The 17,595-nt window shown below is 39.4% G+C and overlaps 1 protein-coding gene across 2 annotated transcripts in view; it reads right to left on the bottom strand.

The window, feature by feature from the left end:
- The window catches only part of FGF10 (fibroblast growth factor 10), a 60,315-nt gene extending 45,603 nt beyond the window's left edge, over positions 1–14,712 (bottom strand). Inside the window, exons 1-3 of one of the 2 annotated variants that reach the window (XM_088054592.1) lie at positions 14,579–14,712; positions 14,001–14,075; positions 13,308–13,853 (exon numbers count right to left, since the gene is read on the bottom strand). In XM_088054592.1, coding sequence (XP_087910718.1) covers positions 13,308–13,644 — 337 coding nt within the window. In that variant the 5' untranslated portion in view covers positions 13,645–13,853; positions 14,001–14,075; positions 14,579–14,712. Of the gene's footprint in view, positions 1–13,307; positions 13,854–14,000; positions 14,076–14,203; positions 14,332–14,578 lie in introns of those variants that run through there. The other variant, XM_088054591.1, reaches the window with a different exon arrangement.
- Positions 14,713–17,595: the final 2,883 nt, after the last annotated feature.

The raw sequence follows: 17,595 nt of genomic DNA, 5'->3' as shown, positions 1-17,595 counted from the left end.
ATGAAATAGCTGTGCCAAAAAAGCCTGTGCTTTTTAGTTTGTGTTTAATTGTTGAAGCCAAGAAAAGGAGGTGAAGAAACAAGACAGATTTTACTTGGGCTGGTAGGACATAGTAGGCTATAGCAAGCATGGGTCTCATTATGCTTAAGTGAATTAGTCTGTTTCCTTTAAAAAAAGGAGGGGGGGTAAAAAAAGAGGGATTAACAAGCCACCAAGGACCTGCTGTAAGACTCTGACACTTTTAGTGGCTTGTGACAAATGACTTATGAGTATTAACTCTCCTTCAGAATCAGAAAACAAATCTACCATTTGGATAAGGAATGCAAAAAAAGAAAAAACAACAGCAACAAACTGCTACAAGGTCATGCTGACTAGGACTCATTACCAGTGGAACAAGAGAGCTGAAGAACAGATAAGTTCTTTTACTGACTAAACTCTGAAATTGCTTTTGGGTGTCTAGAAATCTCTATTTGTCATCATTTTCCAGGTAAAGACTGTTACAGTCCTTCGGAAGGCATTCAAGTGCTCAAATATTGCAACAATGTCACATATTTCTACTCATTCTCAAGAGGTATTTTGGGCCTGGGATCAGCTTAGAGTCTCTCCTCTGGACTCATTCTAAGAGCTGAATATCTTTCTCGTGTTGGGGCAAAATGTAAGTGTGCTCTTCAGACAGGCCTCTACAGATTCTTTGGAAATTTCATCTCACGTGCTGCATTAGCTGCACTGTCCTGCATTGTCAGTATATCTGAAAAGGGAGTTTTGCATGTAGAACTTCTATAGCTTAGCACACACAGCACATCTAGAAATGAAGAATTTATATATACTTACTGGCTCTTTGGAAAGTAGAAATATTCTGAAACCTCCATGAAAAAATATTTAGTTGAAACCCCAACAGTAAGATTATCATAAATTGTCAATCTGCAGTTGACTCAAACACCAAAATTACATTCTGTTCCCCATTATGGGCTTAATGAAATCTCATCTATAACTTCTTGCATAAAGTACAAGGTAATAGAGAGAATTAATGTTTTTATCTACTGTTTTTTTGGCTGATCATTAGATACTTTTCGAGTCTGCATTGCTGCGTGAGCACATGTATGTATACCTCACATCTGTGACTCCTGTTTAAAAGATTTTAACTGTGATTAAGGTTTGGAGGTCCCTGGATAAGAGACCTGACTCCACTTCCTCCAGCTGCAATTTTTTTTGTAACATTATTGAACTTAATAAAAGTTCTTCATGGATATAAAATTTTGTTTGAACTGTGCTTTTCTCTTTTTTTTTTTTTTTAAATCATTTTAGGTGAAGGAGTTACTGTAATTCAGTTAGTAATGAAAAGCTGTATCAGTCTTTATTATATCCTTAGTACAGCTGGAAAGAAAAAGGTTATGTCTTGCTGACCTTTATAGTCTACTGTGTACATGTATAAAACTACTAGAACAAGAAAAAGAAAGAATTCTACAGAAAAAATAATATAGATATTTTTCAAGAGTGTTTGTCTCTAAATAGTCATCTATGCAAAATGTTTCCTGTTTCATAAGGAGAATCAGCTGTAAGCAGAGTCCACAAATGCATGTGTGGCAGAACTAAAGGAATAAAGCAAGCATGCTGAATTTTGAGCAAATCTGGATAGTGCTTTGAGGAATTATTTGGTGTGTGGTCTGAGGCAAGAAGCCACAGAGAGGCGGAAGTTAATCTTATGTACTCCCCAGCTGCAGATATGTCTTTTTGAGAGCTGACTGCAGCAGGAGAAACTGAAGAAATGACCAAGGGACCAGATTAATTCCACATGAGCCAAGTGTCAGCCTCATTATAAGTGTTTTCACTAAAGTTGAAAAGACTTTAACTTGGATGGCTGTCATTTCAAAGGAAAGTTGTGACATGTAGAAGTTATTGTAATAAATTAAACTGAAAGAATAATGTCTGTAACACTAAAGGGGAAGTATCAATAATTTAAAAAATGGTAGAAAATAAATAAAATCCAAACAAATGATTCTAGTTAACTCCAATAGATTGACAACATTTTTGGGAAATTAAGGCACATCCAAAAATACATATTACATTAATACAATAAATATTAGAAGGATATCCTGCTCAAATTTATTTTACTAATAGGCCTAGACAGTGAAATAAGTTATTATTTTAACTATTTAGTTATGGAAATTATACAGATCCTTGAGCTGAAACACTCTAAGGTTCATACCTTCAAAGCAAAAGAAATTTTAACATTGCTTGTGATTATAATGCTTATACAGCAGAACCAGATCCAGTTTTACAGTACAGATCAAATATGTGCCTCCACTCATCCCGTTTGATTAGGAGATATTTTGCCATAAACCTTTGTTTTATGGTATGCAAAAAATCTGTTGGGTAATCTTGACAGAATGCTTGCAATATATATATTTTTTGGAACTTAAGAGTTTTTCCTGTTGAAAGACAAAAATACCTTAGTGTGACAGAATTCAGAATGAGCCTGTTCTGTCCTGCCCTATAGGAAGACACAATTGCCCTTAGTATTTCTTATATCCAAACCTTTCAGTGAAGAGGATGATTACTTTCTGGGTGTTTTTTTTTTTCCCTGTCATTCACCATGGTGTTACTGGTGTGTTTCAAAAATAACTGTCTTTCATAAGACCCTTGCTTGTGTAGGAAGCATTGCTAACTTCATTTCATAAGCAGAAAAGAGCTAAGGAGAAATTAGACTCAAATAATCTCAGAAATTTTGAAGCACAGTGGATGACCAGCATATAAAACCTAGTATTTCCTAATACTTTATGGAATTCCTTATACCCAAAGTTTAATTCCTGCAGACTATCCTTATGTCAAATTTTCCAGTCACCTACCCTCTCCCTTTAAGCAGATTCCTACTCTGTGCTACTTCACAATCACCAGGAGGACCATTAGTAACTCTGAGGATTCCCTCAGCTTCCTTTTTCCCCTCAGTACTTTCACAGCACATGATGAAGGACAGTCGTTCCTACAATCCTACATCATTTCTCCAGTCTGTATCTATTTCAGTCTTGTTTTGAGACAAAAAATCTACCATAGTCATTCAGAATCTTTCTGAACTTCAAATACCCTGCAATCCCTTGTATAAAGAGAGCTGTTGTTGGACCTTTTCTTTCCCAGACAAACTTGGCTGAACAGCTGTTTTGTGAGAATCTCTTCATTCAGATGAAAAGTATTTTCTCATCCAAAGCCCTATAGCAAGGTATTTTGTACACTGTATTTACTGACAGTAATCATTCTGTCTTCCATAGTGTTCTTAAAATGTTTTTACTATGTCAGTGTGTTTGGTCTTGGAGTCCCTTCACATACAATAATCACCAGCTTTTAAGCAATCTGAAGTTGTTGTTCTTGACTGCTCTATGTCATATGAGAAAAGGAAGTACCAAAGAATAATTAATACAGAGTTTCTGCTTAGTTTAAATGGGTTCATGGCATGTACAGGCTGGTTTCCAATTTTGATTTTTGGGTTATTCAGACACAGAAAGCTGTGAATGAAATGGTCTTTCATAGCACCTGGACCACAGATTTCTTTTTAGCCTCATCACCCTTTCCCTGTCAAGCAGTGTTGCCTTGTCCCCCTTTCCCTGTCCTGTAGTATTTCCCATCATATACTGGCAATAGGAAACATCATAATTCCCGGTTTGCATCGTCTCAGCATCTCCCTCCATAATTCTTGGTCTCGGAGTAGGCTATCGACAAAGCAAAATTCAAGAAATGCACCAAAACTGCTTATATTGAATGTACCTTTAAGCCTCAGAAAGGATATAACTTGTACCTCCCAGTACTTGCCTTACTGAATTTTCTATCAGAAGCTTAAGGGGTATAAACAACTCATTGGACTAAGAAGTGAGCCATTGCTTATGTGTGCTCATGGGTGTTTAGAAGCAGAGGTCATGCTGCTTTATGAATAAAAGCTATCAGACATGACATTAAATATCTGTCTGTTCATAAGAATTGGACTTGATTTCATCATCATCTTCACCTCTAAGAAGCTGAAACAACCACAATTTCATTCCATTTCTTACATTCTACTTAAGAAATGTAATTCTTAAAGTAAATTCTTAAAAGTAATTCTACTTTCTTTTCTAAGGTATTTGTGTCAGAACCACATGAAAAGCAAGTTGCAACGGTTTGTATGTTGGAATGCCCAGTGAAACTAGGTTTGTAGTAATTTTATGCTCCAGTTTACACATGGTGGTGCCTTATCTCAGCTCTACAGCCGGAAAATGAGCTGTTGACCCAGCTACTTGTAAGGGTAGCACCAAAACTACACGTGTATCTTGTATGGGAGGGTTTTTTTAGCATCTGAAGAGACAGTAACCAGGCCTAGATACAGAAACAGACTAAGAGAGTGATGAGGTTAGCTCTAGACTCTTCTTCTGCATCTTTTCATGTTACCATTAGTTTTGCAGTTACAGATCCTCAGTGAGCACAGAATTTCTGTGTTGCAGTTGTTAGCACTAGTGTTTTGACAAGGGAAAGGTGTCCTGTCATCAGAATGTGAACCACATGCACCACTCAGCTTCCTCTGAGACAGGGCAGAGGGGCAGAGTCATGAGCCCAGGTTACAGTTCAGGGGAAGGTTTTCATTAGCTTGTCTCCAAGGGAAATGTGCCACAGGTACTAGGATAATTCATGAGGATAAGAGAGGTACTTTCAGATCAACTCTCAGATTGCCCTGTGCAGGATCAGAAGTTGGACATGACAGTTTTTTTGAGACCCTTCTAACTTGGGATATTATACAAATCTACAGCTTTATTACATGGTTTATACTTTCGGTGTTTACATTCAGGAAAGCCCATAAAGAAAAAAGAAGTATCTAGGAAATAAATGAGAAAAAAAACTTTGTTCTGTTGAAGTTAAAAGACCACTTCAGAGAATATCAGAAGCTTTAGCATTTCCTAAAATGCAATAATAAAATTGTAAAAAGAAGACACTAAACATGTAGTCTTATAAAATATTGTGTTAAATGCAGTCATCTCCTGTTCCACTCTAGAGCACACATTTTTTCCTTTCTCCCTGTAGCAACAAACTTTTAACTATGTATCTGCTTCTAAACTTAATGATAAACTTGCAAAATATGACATATTTGATAACACTAAACATACCAGCAACCAAAACACTCTATTCCACCCTATTCCATGATCCAAAAATCAAACCACTTGGAATTCTAGGATGCCTTGATGTCCTTCAGGTATATTTTCTCTTAACAAATATAGTGCGTAGTATTAGCATACTGAAATTTAAGAAAAAAACAACCAAATAAAGCCATTTTTTCTTCTTTAATACCGATCTTTTAGGTCTTTCAAGTAGTTTATTACTTTCAAGGGCCAGTTCACCTGCCTTTCTGCTTGCAAGTAGTCCATACTGAATTTGATATTAGGAATAAAGCAGGTTATTAATCCTCTTGAGGAGGATAAAATGGAAGAAAACCCTAGAGCAGGTACCAAATAGTATCTAATATCTACAGAATAGGGTCAGAGAAAACATAATGAAATTTGGAGTGGAAAGTTCATACCTAACACCAAGCACACACTTTGTACAAACTCAAGAGGCACCTTAATGTCTTCATAGTTTCAGTCTGTGAGCAAACAGATGTGATCAACCAGGACAACTCAACATCACTGGCAGTTCACAGCTGCCAAAAGGGGTAAGCCACACTCCCCCTCTCCCCACTTCTCTCCCACTCATGACACATGCTGCCCCTATTTCTTTCTTGTCATCCTTTCTAGTACTGATCTGGTACTTGTCACACATCCCACCCACTTCCTCTAATGCGGGCACAATATCATTGATTTATACCCAGTCTCCACTTAGCACTGTGCCTTAATTCCAATTAAATAACATCCTGAATTATTCCAAAATGCTTCAGCATTCCCTCCCCAACTCCCACACATGCTGACTACAGCTGCACAGCTGTGTGTCAGGAACCTAAAAGAAAACTTACATTTCAGTTGTTTCTATGCTATGTTTGAACCTCTAATATCAATGGCAGAATGGCAAAGAGACTCCTCACAATCTCCCCCCCCACCTTCACAACCCCCTCATTTTCACTTCTGCTCCCCATGTAGGAGGATGAGTCAGGAATGACAAAAAACAACTAATTGTCCTTCACATATGTTTTCCACCATGAAAGGCACAGGCATCATATTGCTTTCCTAAATCAAGGTTTATGAAAGATATGATCTTTATTTTTATATAACATTCACAATCATTCATGTTCCTACTATCTATAACCTTTCCCTCTCTTTGACAACACCAAAAATTATGGAAGAGGGGAAATAGAAAAGAAACAAAACAATTTGGTGTAGTTTAAACATTTCCTTTTTTCTTGAAAGTCAGCTTCGATGTGTGTGAAAATTCCTCTTTAACTGTAGAAGATATACACTACTGACAGATTATTTAGAGGTAAATGTGAAAGGGGACAGGCTAATAATTCTTTAGGCTAACTATAAAATAGGGGAATGCTTTACAGCTGACATTGTGAGTATATCAACCCAGTAATTGGATGCACGTGTTAGTAGCAGTAAAAAGGCACTGTCCAGTTGTCCACCTTACATGGGAATCTACTTTGAGCGTATTCTTTGATTTACTGTTGCAATTAGAACTGAATGTTCAAAGAAAGAACACAAGTGACCTAATTTAAAAACAGTGCCTTTAAAGCCACTATTTAGTATGAGACTTGTCTTACTTGTAACCATTTCTTTCCCCTGCAACTTCCATTTGTTGCACTGTACTCATGAAACACCGATATCAATTTTAATAGTCCGCACAATTAATTAATTAATTCAGTTTTAATGTGATTAAAGATTTAGTAATTAAATTCATTCAGTGATTAAAGATTTAGCCACTTCCTCCTGACTCCTACCCTTGAAGATTTTAATTCTCTTCATAAACACAGAGAGCTTTCCCAGGCTGACTTTTCAAAACTTCACGAAACACTGTTTCCTGTCTCCTTTTTACTATGTTGTAACCAACAGAGATGTTGGTTTACAATAAATTGGCACAAGAACCAGAAGCAATTAGGGGAGCTAGGGAAGGATCCCTCTAGTTAACAGAACTAACGTTCCAAAAACCATTGATTATTCTGTGTTAAAGTACCTGAGCAATGAGAGGATGCAAGATAGCAAAATATCTCATAAAAATAAATTGTCAAAGCAAAAGAAAGGAAGTTTGTTTGACAGGTACACACAGTTAGACTAGTGGCACTAATACACCTACCAACTGAGAAATGAACATGGGCTAAGATTAACTAAACCTGTCCTTCATTTCTCATCTGGTAGTTTGGTATTCACAGCCCAGAGTGAGCAAGAGTTGCTTTTCCGTGCAGCCTCATCAAGCTGACACTGCTTGGCAATGCTGATAAACAAAATATTTGTGCTGTTCCAAGTGACAAAGAGATCATTAGATGATATACCCCAGAATATCAGGACTAAGTAGCTCAGTGAGGTATACAACTACAAGCAGTAGTTTAAAGCAAGTGTTTAAATGAGCAAGATGAAATTTCAGCCTGGTGCTGCTTTGGGGAAAAAGAGACTGTAAGAGCTTGATTCAAAAACCTCTTCACAAAATAGAAAATGATGTTTTGTCATGGCATATCAATGCCAAGAAGGGAGTATATAAGAAATCCCAAGCTGATCAAGTAATTTCTCTGCTTTGTTGTCACTATCAGCCCAAATACTAAGCCTAAAAATAGAAATACATTATTCACATATACATTTTTCCCACATAGAATCTTTCTTGTGCAATTATATTGCATTCTCAGAGGAAAAGTGAGCAATGCACATCACAAAAGTTGCTGCTCTGTGTTCATACAGGTACCCATGATTTTTAACTTAACACACAGGTTAGCAAGATTTGCATAGAAAGTTTTTTCTTTTTTTTTACATGAAAGGCTCTCTGCAATAAATGAAAACTCCCCTATTGCAGGATCTGATCTGACTTTCATTTGAAGTGAAAAGGCCCCTATTCACACACACAGTTCAAAGACATCTGAAAGTCATCTTAAAATGCCTTATTTCAAAACAGAGGATCTTATCCTATGAGTGAATGCATCCAAGATGTTTCAGAAGTGTAAGCACATTCTATACTGCTCACTCAGCTAATGCTATCTTCAAGGGAAGTTTTGACCGAGCCACTACCTGTGAACCCTCCTATTAAAACAGAAACATGGCATCTATAAACCTGTACACCCCTTGTTTTCTTTCTTCTGGGTTTTAGGAACAAACTCTCAGTTGCTCCTAACTCTTGGGATATTTTTTTTTCCCAGATGGCTGTAAGTTGGATTTATGAAGACAAAAAGACTTCTTACAACTGTGTATTTTGTAAAGATTTATGACGGGGCTGCAGTATCAGCATGGAGGGTCTACAAGGCAGGAATGCAGTAAGGGTAACAGGAGAGTGTCATGTAGACATTAAATAGTACAATTCTTTCCACATTCATAAATCCTAAGTGCCTATGGTTTTATACTGCTGGTTATAAATTGTTTAACTGAGTTCTACAGACAAAAACCAAACCAAACAAAACAAAAAAACCCCACCCAAAATAAACAACAACAAGAACAACAACAAAAAACCCAACTAAAAAAGAGAAGGAAATAAAAAACTGAAATTGAGAAATCATGTCCTTAGGAACATATACATGTCACAATAAGGAGCCTTTGTTTCAAATTACTTTAAAATGCTCATTAGTATTTCTTATTTTAAGTATTTGGTTTGGTAAGGCCATAAAACAGAACTCTTTGGAGAGTAAACCAGCAAAACACTAATCAGTCTTTAGAAAAATGGTGAAAAGTTCTCACATTAATTTACAAACACATATGAAAAGGAGTCAATAATCCCAAACAGTTAGTTTAGAAATTGTTCAGGAGCAAAAGAGTGTATTTTATCAATTATTCTAATCTTCTTGGGGCTTCATAACTGATATTAAGGTACCTATGGCACTTTATTAATTTTCTGCACTGGAGGTATGGTAAAAAAATGAGTATCAAATGAAGTATACTTAATCAAAACACATTTAATGCGTATAATCCAATCTATAATACAAATACCTATTTATATGTCATGTATATATGCACACAATTAAAATCCTCATTAGTAAGGTTCAGTAGGTCTAGTAGTTGAATGGCTGCTTACAAACTTTTGGGCTAAAGAATGAGGCTCAAAACTTTCGTGCTTTCACTCACTGTGTTGCTAAGCTTATCCCACGCTAACCAAAGCAAAACCGAAGACCATCAGGAACTTCAAGAGTTCGTAAAGCTTAGCATAAAAGATACTTGAATACCCAGAAGAAAAGCCCAGAATAGGTTAGCTTGTGGAAAGTGGCCAATTACTTCTTGCTAGCTCCCCTGATGTACAATTTTATTCTGCAACACAGTGTCTTTTTCTTGAAATAGTCCACTTGGATTTGTCAGAAAGCAAATTAATAGAGAATCTACGGATGCAAGCCCTTTTGGCTTTGCTTGAACTAAATTAGCTTTGAGTTGAGGGTGCAGACCCTTCTCGTCCACCTCTTTGAGCAGAGATGACACCAGGCAGTGGCTGTGCCGCCATCTACTGTAGGTTTTGCATAGCACTGCTTGGTTCAAAGCCCGTAGGGATTCCTCCGGCAATCCTTCCCACTCATCTCCGGACTCAGTGACACAGTGACACTCTCTGAACACGCACCTAAGTAAGAGCCTCATCCTGCAATCTTTGCTCAGGCAGAACTCCCTCTGCAGACTGCAGGTCAGCTGCTGCTAACAAAGTATTGTGTGTTTTGTTATTTTCTCCAAATGATAAGGTCTGTGCTGCAAATTCGAAGTTTGTGTTCCCTCATGGTACTGTGAACAGTTGCCTTAGAAGTCAATTGAAAATTGTTTAGCACTGAGACATACATTAAAGTTTTCTTGAACCAGCTTATCATATATCATGTAGCTTTAATGCATTCCAACCATCAATCTCAGATAGTTTCACTATCTTAGTTAAGAGAACTGTCCATATGAGAGTCAAGTCACAGACTGCACACATGCAAGTCCCTCTCAATTTTAATATATGTCTTAAGCTTCTCTTGGTGATCCCAAAGCCTGAGCCAGAACTATAGTGAAAGCTTTTGTAATTAATTGCTCTTTGGAGGATTTTTGGGTTTGTTTGTCCTTCATCTAGTATATAAGCCTCCAGAAAACACTACAGCTCTCTTTATTTGTGCTTGTGGAGGGCTCTGTCAAGAACAGGGGCAAGGGGCTTCACAGCTGTGGTGCTGCAGGACAAGGTAGCAGTTGTATTTCGAGGACTGACTTCCAGATGTAAGGAACAAAAAATAAAGTGTCCTACATCTATCTAGTGACAGACACCTCCATCCATGCCAAGTGCTGCAAGTTCTTCTGACAGACAGTCAGGAACCACCTGGTACTCCATAGGTAGAGAAAGGATGATGGAATAGTTCCAAGCAATCAAGCTGGAACACAACTGCCAGAGTAAACTTTAATTTAGTGCACTCCACACAATATTTATAGAGCAAATCCATGAACGCTGTTTGAGTTGTTTGAAGGCTGGAGACTAAATTCTGTTTTCTGAATGTTTATTCTGACTTTCTCCAACTTTTCTTCTTACTTGACACTGCTTAATTGGCAGTGAGCCATGAAAGCTGTTGTCTAATTACACAACCTATCATGATCTTACAGACCTACTGATAAGGCTTTACTGCAGCATAAAGGGATTTTAAACATTAGCATATGAGAAAACGAGCCTCCAAATTAGAATATTTCAGTCTTGTGTGTCAATAGTCACTGTGATTTGTTTAGGAAAACATGATTTCAGAGGGAGAAACTAATTTTAGAGAATAGCCTGTAATGTTAAACAGGCTACAATTTAGTGGCCTCTCTAGCTAACCCTCTGCGAGGCAGAAATCAATTCACATGCAATTACTTATTTCAGACCATATGAAAGATACCATATCTTTTCATGGAATCAGTCCAGCTGGGGATTATAGCAGTATTATGATAGCACTGCTACACATGATGCTGTGAAAAACATAGGTTTAGTGAATTCACTTGCAACATTTTGCTACACAGTCTTGAATAAAGGCACAATAAATATATTTTTAAATGATCTCAGACTAAGTCTCTACAGAAAACACAATTTCACACTGCATATTATAATGACTGTTAATCAACAACATAGAACTCTGACTTCTGTCAACCGGATGGTAATAGTTTTGAACTGGAGGCTGTGCACTAGGTCGGCCTTTGTTATGTAAATACAGTAGGGAAGTTACAAGTTTTAGGGTGATGGCAGTCCTTTCTTCACTGCACATAATCTTCAGTGATAGGATGCAATTATGTATAATAAAGATACTGTTTACCTTTATATGAAACAAATTACATTCTCTCTTTCAGCAGATACTCTGCAGATGTGACAGTAACCATGACATCAGTAAGAAGGCCAGTTCTCTTTCTGATGCACTGACTGGAAAACCAGGACACACCATACACATCCTCCTCCCACAGTTGTGGGGGGTTTTTATTGCATTGTAGCCTGAAAAGGTAGGAAGATGTGTATGTATTCAGTGTATTCCACCTCTTCTTGGCAGGATTTTGCAAGAGTTTAAGCATGTGGGTAAGTTTACTCACTTGAGAATTCTGCTGCCTAAGTGGGACTGCTTGAATGTGTAGTTACTTCCCTGAGTATGCTGCTGTCAGAGTGGGCACCTTAGAGCCCTTTTTGGCAGCAGTGTGCCATACAGAATGGTTTGATGATCTCAGAGATGCCTGCAAAGCTGTCAGAATCCTATTTTAGGGGCTAGGTTCTCCTCCAAATCCCAAGGTAATCTAAAAAACACCATTCTAGGACCTCATTCCACACAAATCCATCAAAGTTAAGCCCCCCTCACAGCTCTTTTTTACAAATTTGCCTTTCTATGAAATACAGAAAGGGAGGTGGTAAGATTCAGCTGCTTTGACATCTAAAGTATTTGCAAACATTAGAGTGCATGATAAAGCACGAAGCTTCAAGGTGGAGCAAGAGAAGAAGCAACACATGATACTCCAGCCTTTTCTCACTGTTTGTTAGGTTATATTATGAGTATTTACCAGAAATACAGCTGAATTAACAGCAGTGCTTATCAATACAGCATGGCAACCTGCTGAAGTACTCCATATTTTACACATTAGCTAACAAGGGATCTACTTAATTCACTTTCAGTTGTTTTAACTTAACAGCAGATTTATTCCCAAGTTTATCTGGATTTACGTAAAACAACACAAGATCCAAAATGTGGTTTTTTTACCAGTGAAGAAAGCCTTAGAGTTTCCTCAAGTTGCATAACAGAGCTTACTTTCTCAGCATGTTCCTATAATCACTTAAGATTTGCAAGAGAAAGCAATATATTGTGATTTAGTACAGTTCAATTTGAGATTGCACAGGCAGGAAAACCAAGTAAGGGGTACATTTCTACCGTTAACAGCCAAAATACACATTATCAGAAGCATGCTATTACTGAGCATCTAATTACTTCTGGAGAAAAGCTCCAAACTTCAGCTATGGAGACTGCCATATGACTTTTGCTCTGAAATAATTTATTTAAAAAAAAAAAAAAAAAGAAAAGAAAAGAAAGAAAGAGAAGGACAATGAAACGCGTGTGAGGTCTGTGGGAAGGCAGCCCCAGATGTTTACAATGGAGCGAGTAGCGGTATAGCGGCGCTGCAGCCCGGGACCGGCGGGACGCAGCCCGGCACCGCCTCCGCCGCACGGCGGGCGGCAGCGCGGCCGCGCACCGGCTCCCAGCGCCGCCGGGCACCCCCGCTGCGGGGAGCGCACCCGGGCAGGACCCGGCCCGCAGGAACAAACACCCCTGCTCCGGGAGCGGGGAGGAGGGAGCGCGGAGCGGGCGGCTCAGGGAGAGGAGCGTGCGGGCAATCGATTAATTGTTCCAATACTGCGCTCTCGTCAAGGCACTCTAATGACAGGGGATAATGATTTTCAGATTCGGGAGACAATGTCCCCCACACACTCCCCGCCACTTCCTTGCAAATCCTTCTAATTTGCTCTTCTGCCAGGCGAAGAAACAAACGGTGCTCAGCGAGGCCATTTGCAAAACAAATGTAACCGGAGAGACTCGCAGATACGGGCTGGCGGGGAGCGGCGTCCCTGAGGAGCCGAGCCGAGCCCACCCAATCCTGCCCTGCGCCCCCTCCCCTCCGCGGCGCCACCTCTCCCTTCCCTCCCCAGCCGGGGGCTCGGGCGCTCGGGCCCGGGGCGGCCGCGCCCGGGGGCGCAGCGGCCCCTGCCCGGCAGCGCGGCGGCAGAGCCGTACTTACTGAACGGGCAGTTCTCCTTCTTGGTGCCGCTGACCTTGCCGTTCTTCTCGATCTTGAGAAAGTACTTGTTGTAAGAATAGAGCTTCCTCTTGCGCACGTCTCCTTGGAGGTGATTGTAGCTCCGCACGTGTCTCCCCGCACTGGAAGGAGAGGAGAAGGACGAGGGGAAGGAGGAGGATGATGAAGAAGAGGAGTTGTTGGCCTCCGGGGACAGCATGTCCTGGCCGAGGTCATGGCAGGTGACAGGCACAGAAGACACCAAGAACAGCAGCAGCAAGCAGCAGCAAGGCAGGTGGGAAAAGGCTGAGGCACCATTTGTCAGTATCCATTTGCACATTGTACTGAAACTCTGGGCGCTGGAAAATGTCTTATCAAATGAAACATACTGGAAGGGTAAAACCTGGTAAAAGGCAAGTGGAGAGACGGTGGTTGCTGCTTCTGGTTAGATTCCTCTGAGCTCTGATCTGGCCTGAAGTAAGTGCACCAACATCCATAACTCAGGGGACAAATCGCCTCAGAAGTTGCTGCCTTTTAATCCTTCGAGTCCTTCCTCAGAAAAAAAGAGCTGTTGGTTGTTGGTTTGGTTTTTTGTTTTTTGGTTTTTTGGGTTTTTTTGGGTGAGGGGGTTGCTGTAGTTAATCCTCTTTCCTTTTTCCCTTCCCCACCTCCCCACATGCACACACACTCCCCAACCTGGTTTGAGACTTTCCAGTAGTTATTTTGTTCTCTTCCTCACTCCTTTCTTCACCATCTTAGATGCAGAAAGGTCTGAAAAATAGATGACAGCAAAGTCAATGACAACAACAAAAACAACGACTAAGATAAATAATAACCAGCAGAGAGGGGTGCCGGAATGGATTTTTCACACATACACCTTTACACGCACATGCACTCACACTTTGTGGCTTTGCACCTTCTTCTGATCCCCACCCTCTTGCCTTTTTGCAAATCCCAAACCAGTTGCACAACTCGTCCTTTTCTCACTGACAACCCCAGAGGAGGAAGTTTCTTTGTTTTGCTTTGAATTCTCCAGAACAGTATTAAAAAAAAAAAAACAAAAAAAAAAAAATCCCGAGAGAAAGGGAGAGGGAGAAACCCCAACTTGTCCCCCCGCCCTTCCCTTCCTTTCCTTTCCTTTCCCTCCCCCTTTGGTTGTAAACAGGTTGGAAGCTGTAGCCTAAATGTCAGCGATTACAAGTCAGAGGTGGGATGTGCCTCTGGTGGTCAGCCCTTATTTGCAGGGGGTCAGGCAGTGGTGGGACATCTGAAACCTTTTTGCAGCTGGAGCGAGCGGTGCCTGCTGCGGAGGCAGCCCCGGGAGCTGCCCTCGCTTCCTCCCGGGCTGCGGCAGCCGCGGCAGCCGCCGCCTTCGGCTCGCTGCTAATTGCTCCTAAAGCGTCCTTCTCCTCGGAGCGCCGGCCACCAGCATGGCTTAGAGACTCATGCTTTACTAATTTCCCTGTCTTCCAAGTTGAACCAATCCCCTCCAGGGAGGCTTTCCTCCCCCTTCACTCTTCCTCCAGTCTCCCTCCCCACCCCCCCGCCCCCCAAGAAAAAAAACCCTCAACCAACCAACCTCCTCGCCTAAAAATCCCCCCAAACTAGCAAAAACCAACCCCCCAAACCCCAACTTGTTTTTAGTGGAGGGTTTTATTTTATTTTTTTTGGCAGTGAAATGATTGAGAAAGCCACCTGGAGCTTGTTGCCTGCTAGATCTCCCCCTCCCCCCGCTGGAGGAGGGGTTGGGTGGAGAGGTTGGAAAGGACTATATACTACAGGCAGACCCTGGAAAAGCAGATTATAAACTGGTCAGAGAGAGTAAAAAGGGAAGAGTCATAATTAACTCCTTTTCCTTCTTCTCTGCCAGCTTCCATGGAGGTCTTTCTCCCTCCTTCAATGAATCACTGATTTCTCGCTTCCGTTGCTGAAATAAAAAGTTCACACTTTAGCCTGCTTTTCCTTTTAAGCCTCTCAAGATTTATTGTGTCTCTCTCCCCACCCTCACTCTCCTTGTCTCAAAAGAAATCAGGGCCCTAAATGACCATTTTCTAATTGCTAACATGAGTCGTTTACTGAATCACGCGTCTGACATCAAAGCAAAAGGGATTTTATTGGCATTGCAAAGGTTTCCCCATAAAATCTGTCTGAATACTTTGCTGTCTTTTTAATATTTTTTTAGACTAATGCAGTTTCCCTTGCCAGAAAGAAACAATTTTTCCATTTTCAAAGCTATTTTAAGTAATTTTTCAAGCTATTATTTTCCTGGAGGGGCATACATTGTTGGTTTTTCCTATGATTCCATGTCTTCTAGTGGATCTATCATTTCACATACTGAATGTTATGACAGATTAATATTTCTGGCTCATCACTGAACTGTCCACTTTCCCTGTAAATAACAAGCATCTTCTGTATAATGTACTATCTTTTAACACCAGTATAAAGCATCAGGAACTGACAGGGTATGGGCAGCATGCAAGCTATTATATTTGAATCAGTATTTAACATGTTAAATACCTGTTTTGGAACACAAGTGGATGGAACATTTGCTAAGAGAATGGAATATCAGGGAAATAGGTACAGAAACACTGTGAGTAGCTCAATAAGTAAAACCAAAACCTTTTTGAAATAGAGGCAGTTAAATAATGCAGATCAGTGGAATGCAATGGAAAACCTCCTATGCAATTCCATTTGGCATTTGGAGTAAACCTTAGTTTAAACAACAGAAAATGCAGCAAGAACAAACAGTTCTAAAATTAGACAGATTCATTAGATTAGGATGTTAAATATATTGTTAACTTCACAACAGAAATTAGAAATTATTTTCTCCAATTATGGTGTTTATTCTGGAGAGAGTTGGTTCCTAAATTTATGTGTTCAGCTGCTGGGGGTGACATTTAAACAGCCTTAAAAATGAAACCATTTAATGTTAGAATCAATATGTTTTACGATGTTGTTTATGGTACTTCAGAGTATTTATTCTGCATGTATTTGCACTGAGTGCAAAGCATTTCAGAAATCTTTCATTTTGCAAATCTGATTTAGGCTCTCCTTTTGCCAAAGGCTTTTCCTTTTGGTAATTAATTTTGAAAAAGTAGAGAAACAAAACAAAATGTAAAGGAAACCCCTCCTTTCTGTGAATGCCTGACAGCTTACATGTGTGTCTACAAAGCTTATGTCAATGTTTGTCAAGACTGCTGCCGGGATCATGAAGGAAACAACACGTTATTTCTAAAATTTACATTATTTTGATTCCAACAGCTTAAATTATGAACAATTTCTAAAATATCTTAAAATTTTACATTTAAAGACATCTTTTTTTTTTGTTTTTCTCTTTTTCCTGTCAAATGATGCTGGAAAATAAAGTGAATCTGCATTTTAGGATCTCTGGCAGGAGTTAGAAATAATTTTGGGATTAAACAACTATAATTAACCTTGAAAAAATAGGTACTGTCTTGTATTTATTCAAGAAGAGTTATGCTTAAACCTATTTCTAACTCATGACTATGTATTGATTCCAAGATTTTGTGCTTAAGAGCAGAGAATTCAACATATGCAGAATTTCACATAAGATCTGCTTCTGGCAGGTGCAATATTCAGGGCAGTACTTTTAAGCACTGCAAGGAATAGAGTCCTTTTCTATCCTGTGTGATGACAAGGAGGGCATTTACAAAACAGAGTCCAAATGAAAAGCTGACATAGCTTTTTAGATTATATCTCATTCTTTTTTCTACTTTCTGTATAGCCTTTCTTTTATAGCACAGTTGAATCCCTAAATACCCCACTACTTTGTATTGTCAGGTCACCTCTTAGGTTAGCCTGAGAAAGCCTGAGAAAAGTTCCACAGGAAAGATGCACAATTTAACGGAATTCAATCTGTCCCAATAGATTTGAATCACTAACATAAATGTATGAATGTAGATTATATCTCTGTAATGAGGCCTGAATCATTCTCAGTTACTTCAAAGGCCTGAAATTCAACCTTCCTTTTTAGCAGCAACAATCAGACCTTAATGGGTTTCTTTATTAATTGTTCCATTGCTAAGCTTGAAAAGCAGCTACCTTCAGTATAAGCCCTAGACTAGAAATGGTACCTGCTGATCAAAAACAGTGCTTCTGTTTTGCCTTTTACCACTGTAAAATTCTGTGAAATATCTCCTACATTGCAGTTTTATAAATTATGAATTATGTTGATCCATCCAGAATGAAATATAGTAAACACTTTCCAAAAAATTTGTAAAAAGCAGAAAACATATTTTAAAAATTTTTTTTGAGCTGTTTTTTCTCTAAA

Source organism: Pseudopodoces humilis, chromosome 4 (genome assembly GCF_049639895.1).
Source record: "Pseudopodoces humilis isolate 2021_Gansu_Grassland_sample_001 chromosome 4, ASM4963989v1, whole genome shotgun sequence".
NCBI lineage: Eukaryota > Metazoa > Chordata > Aves > Passeriformes > Paridae > Pseudopodoces > Pseudopodoces humilis.
This window is presented reverse-complemented; position numbering and strand designations above follow the sequence as displayed.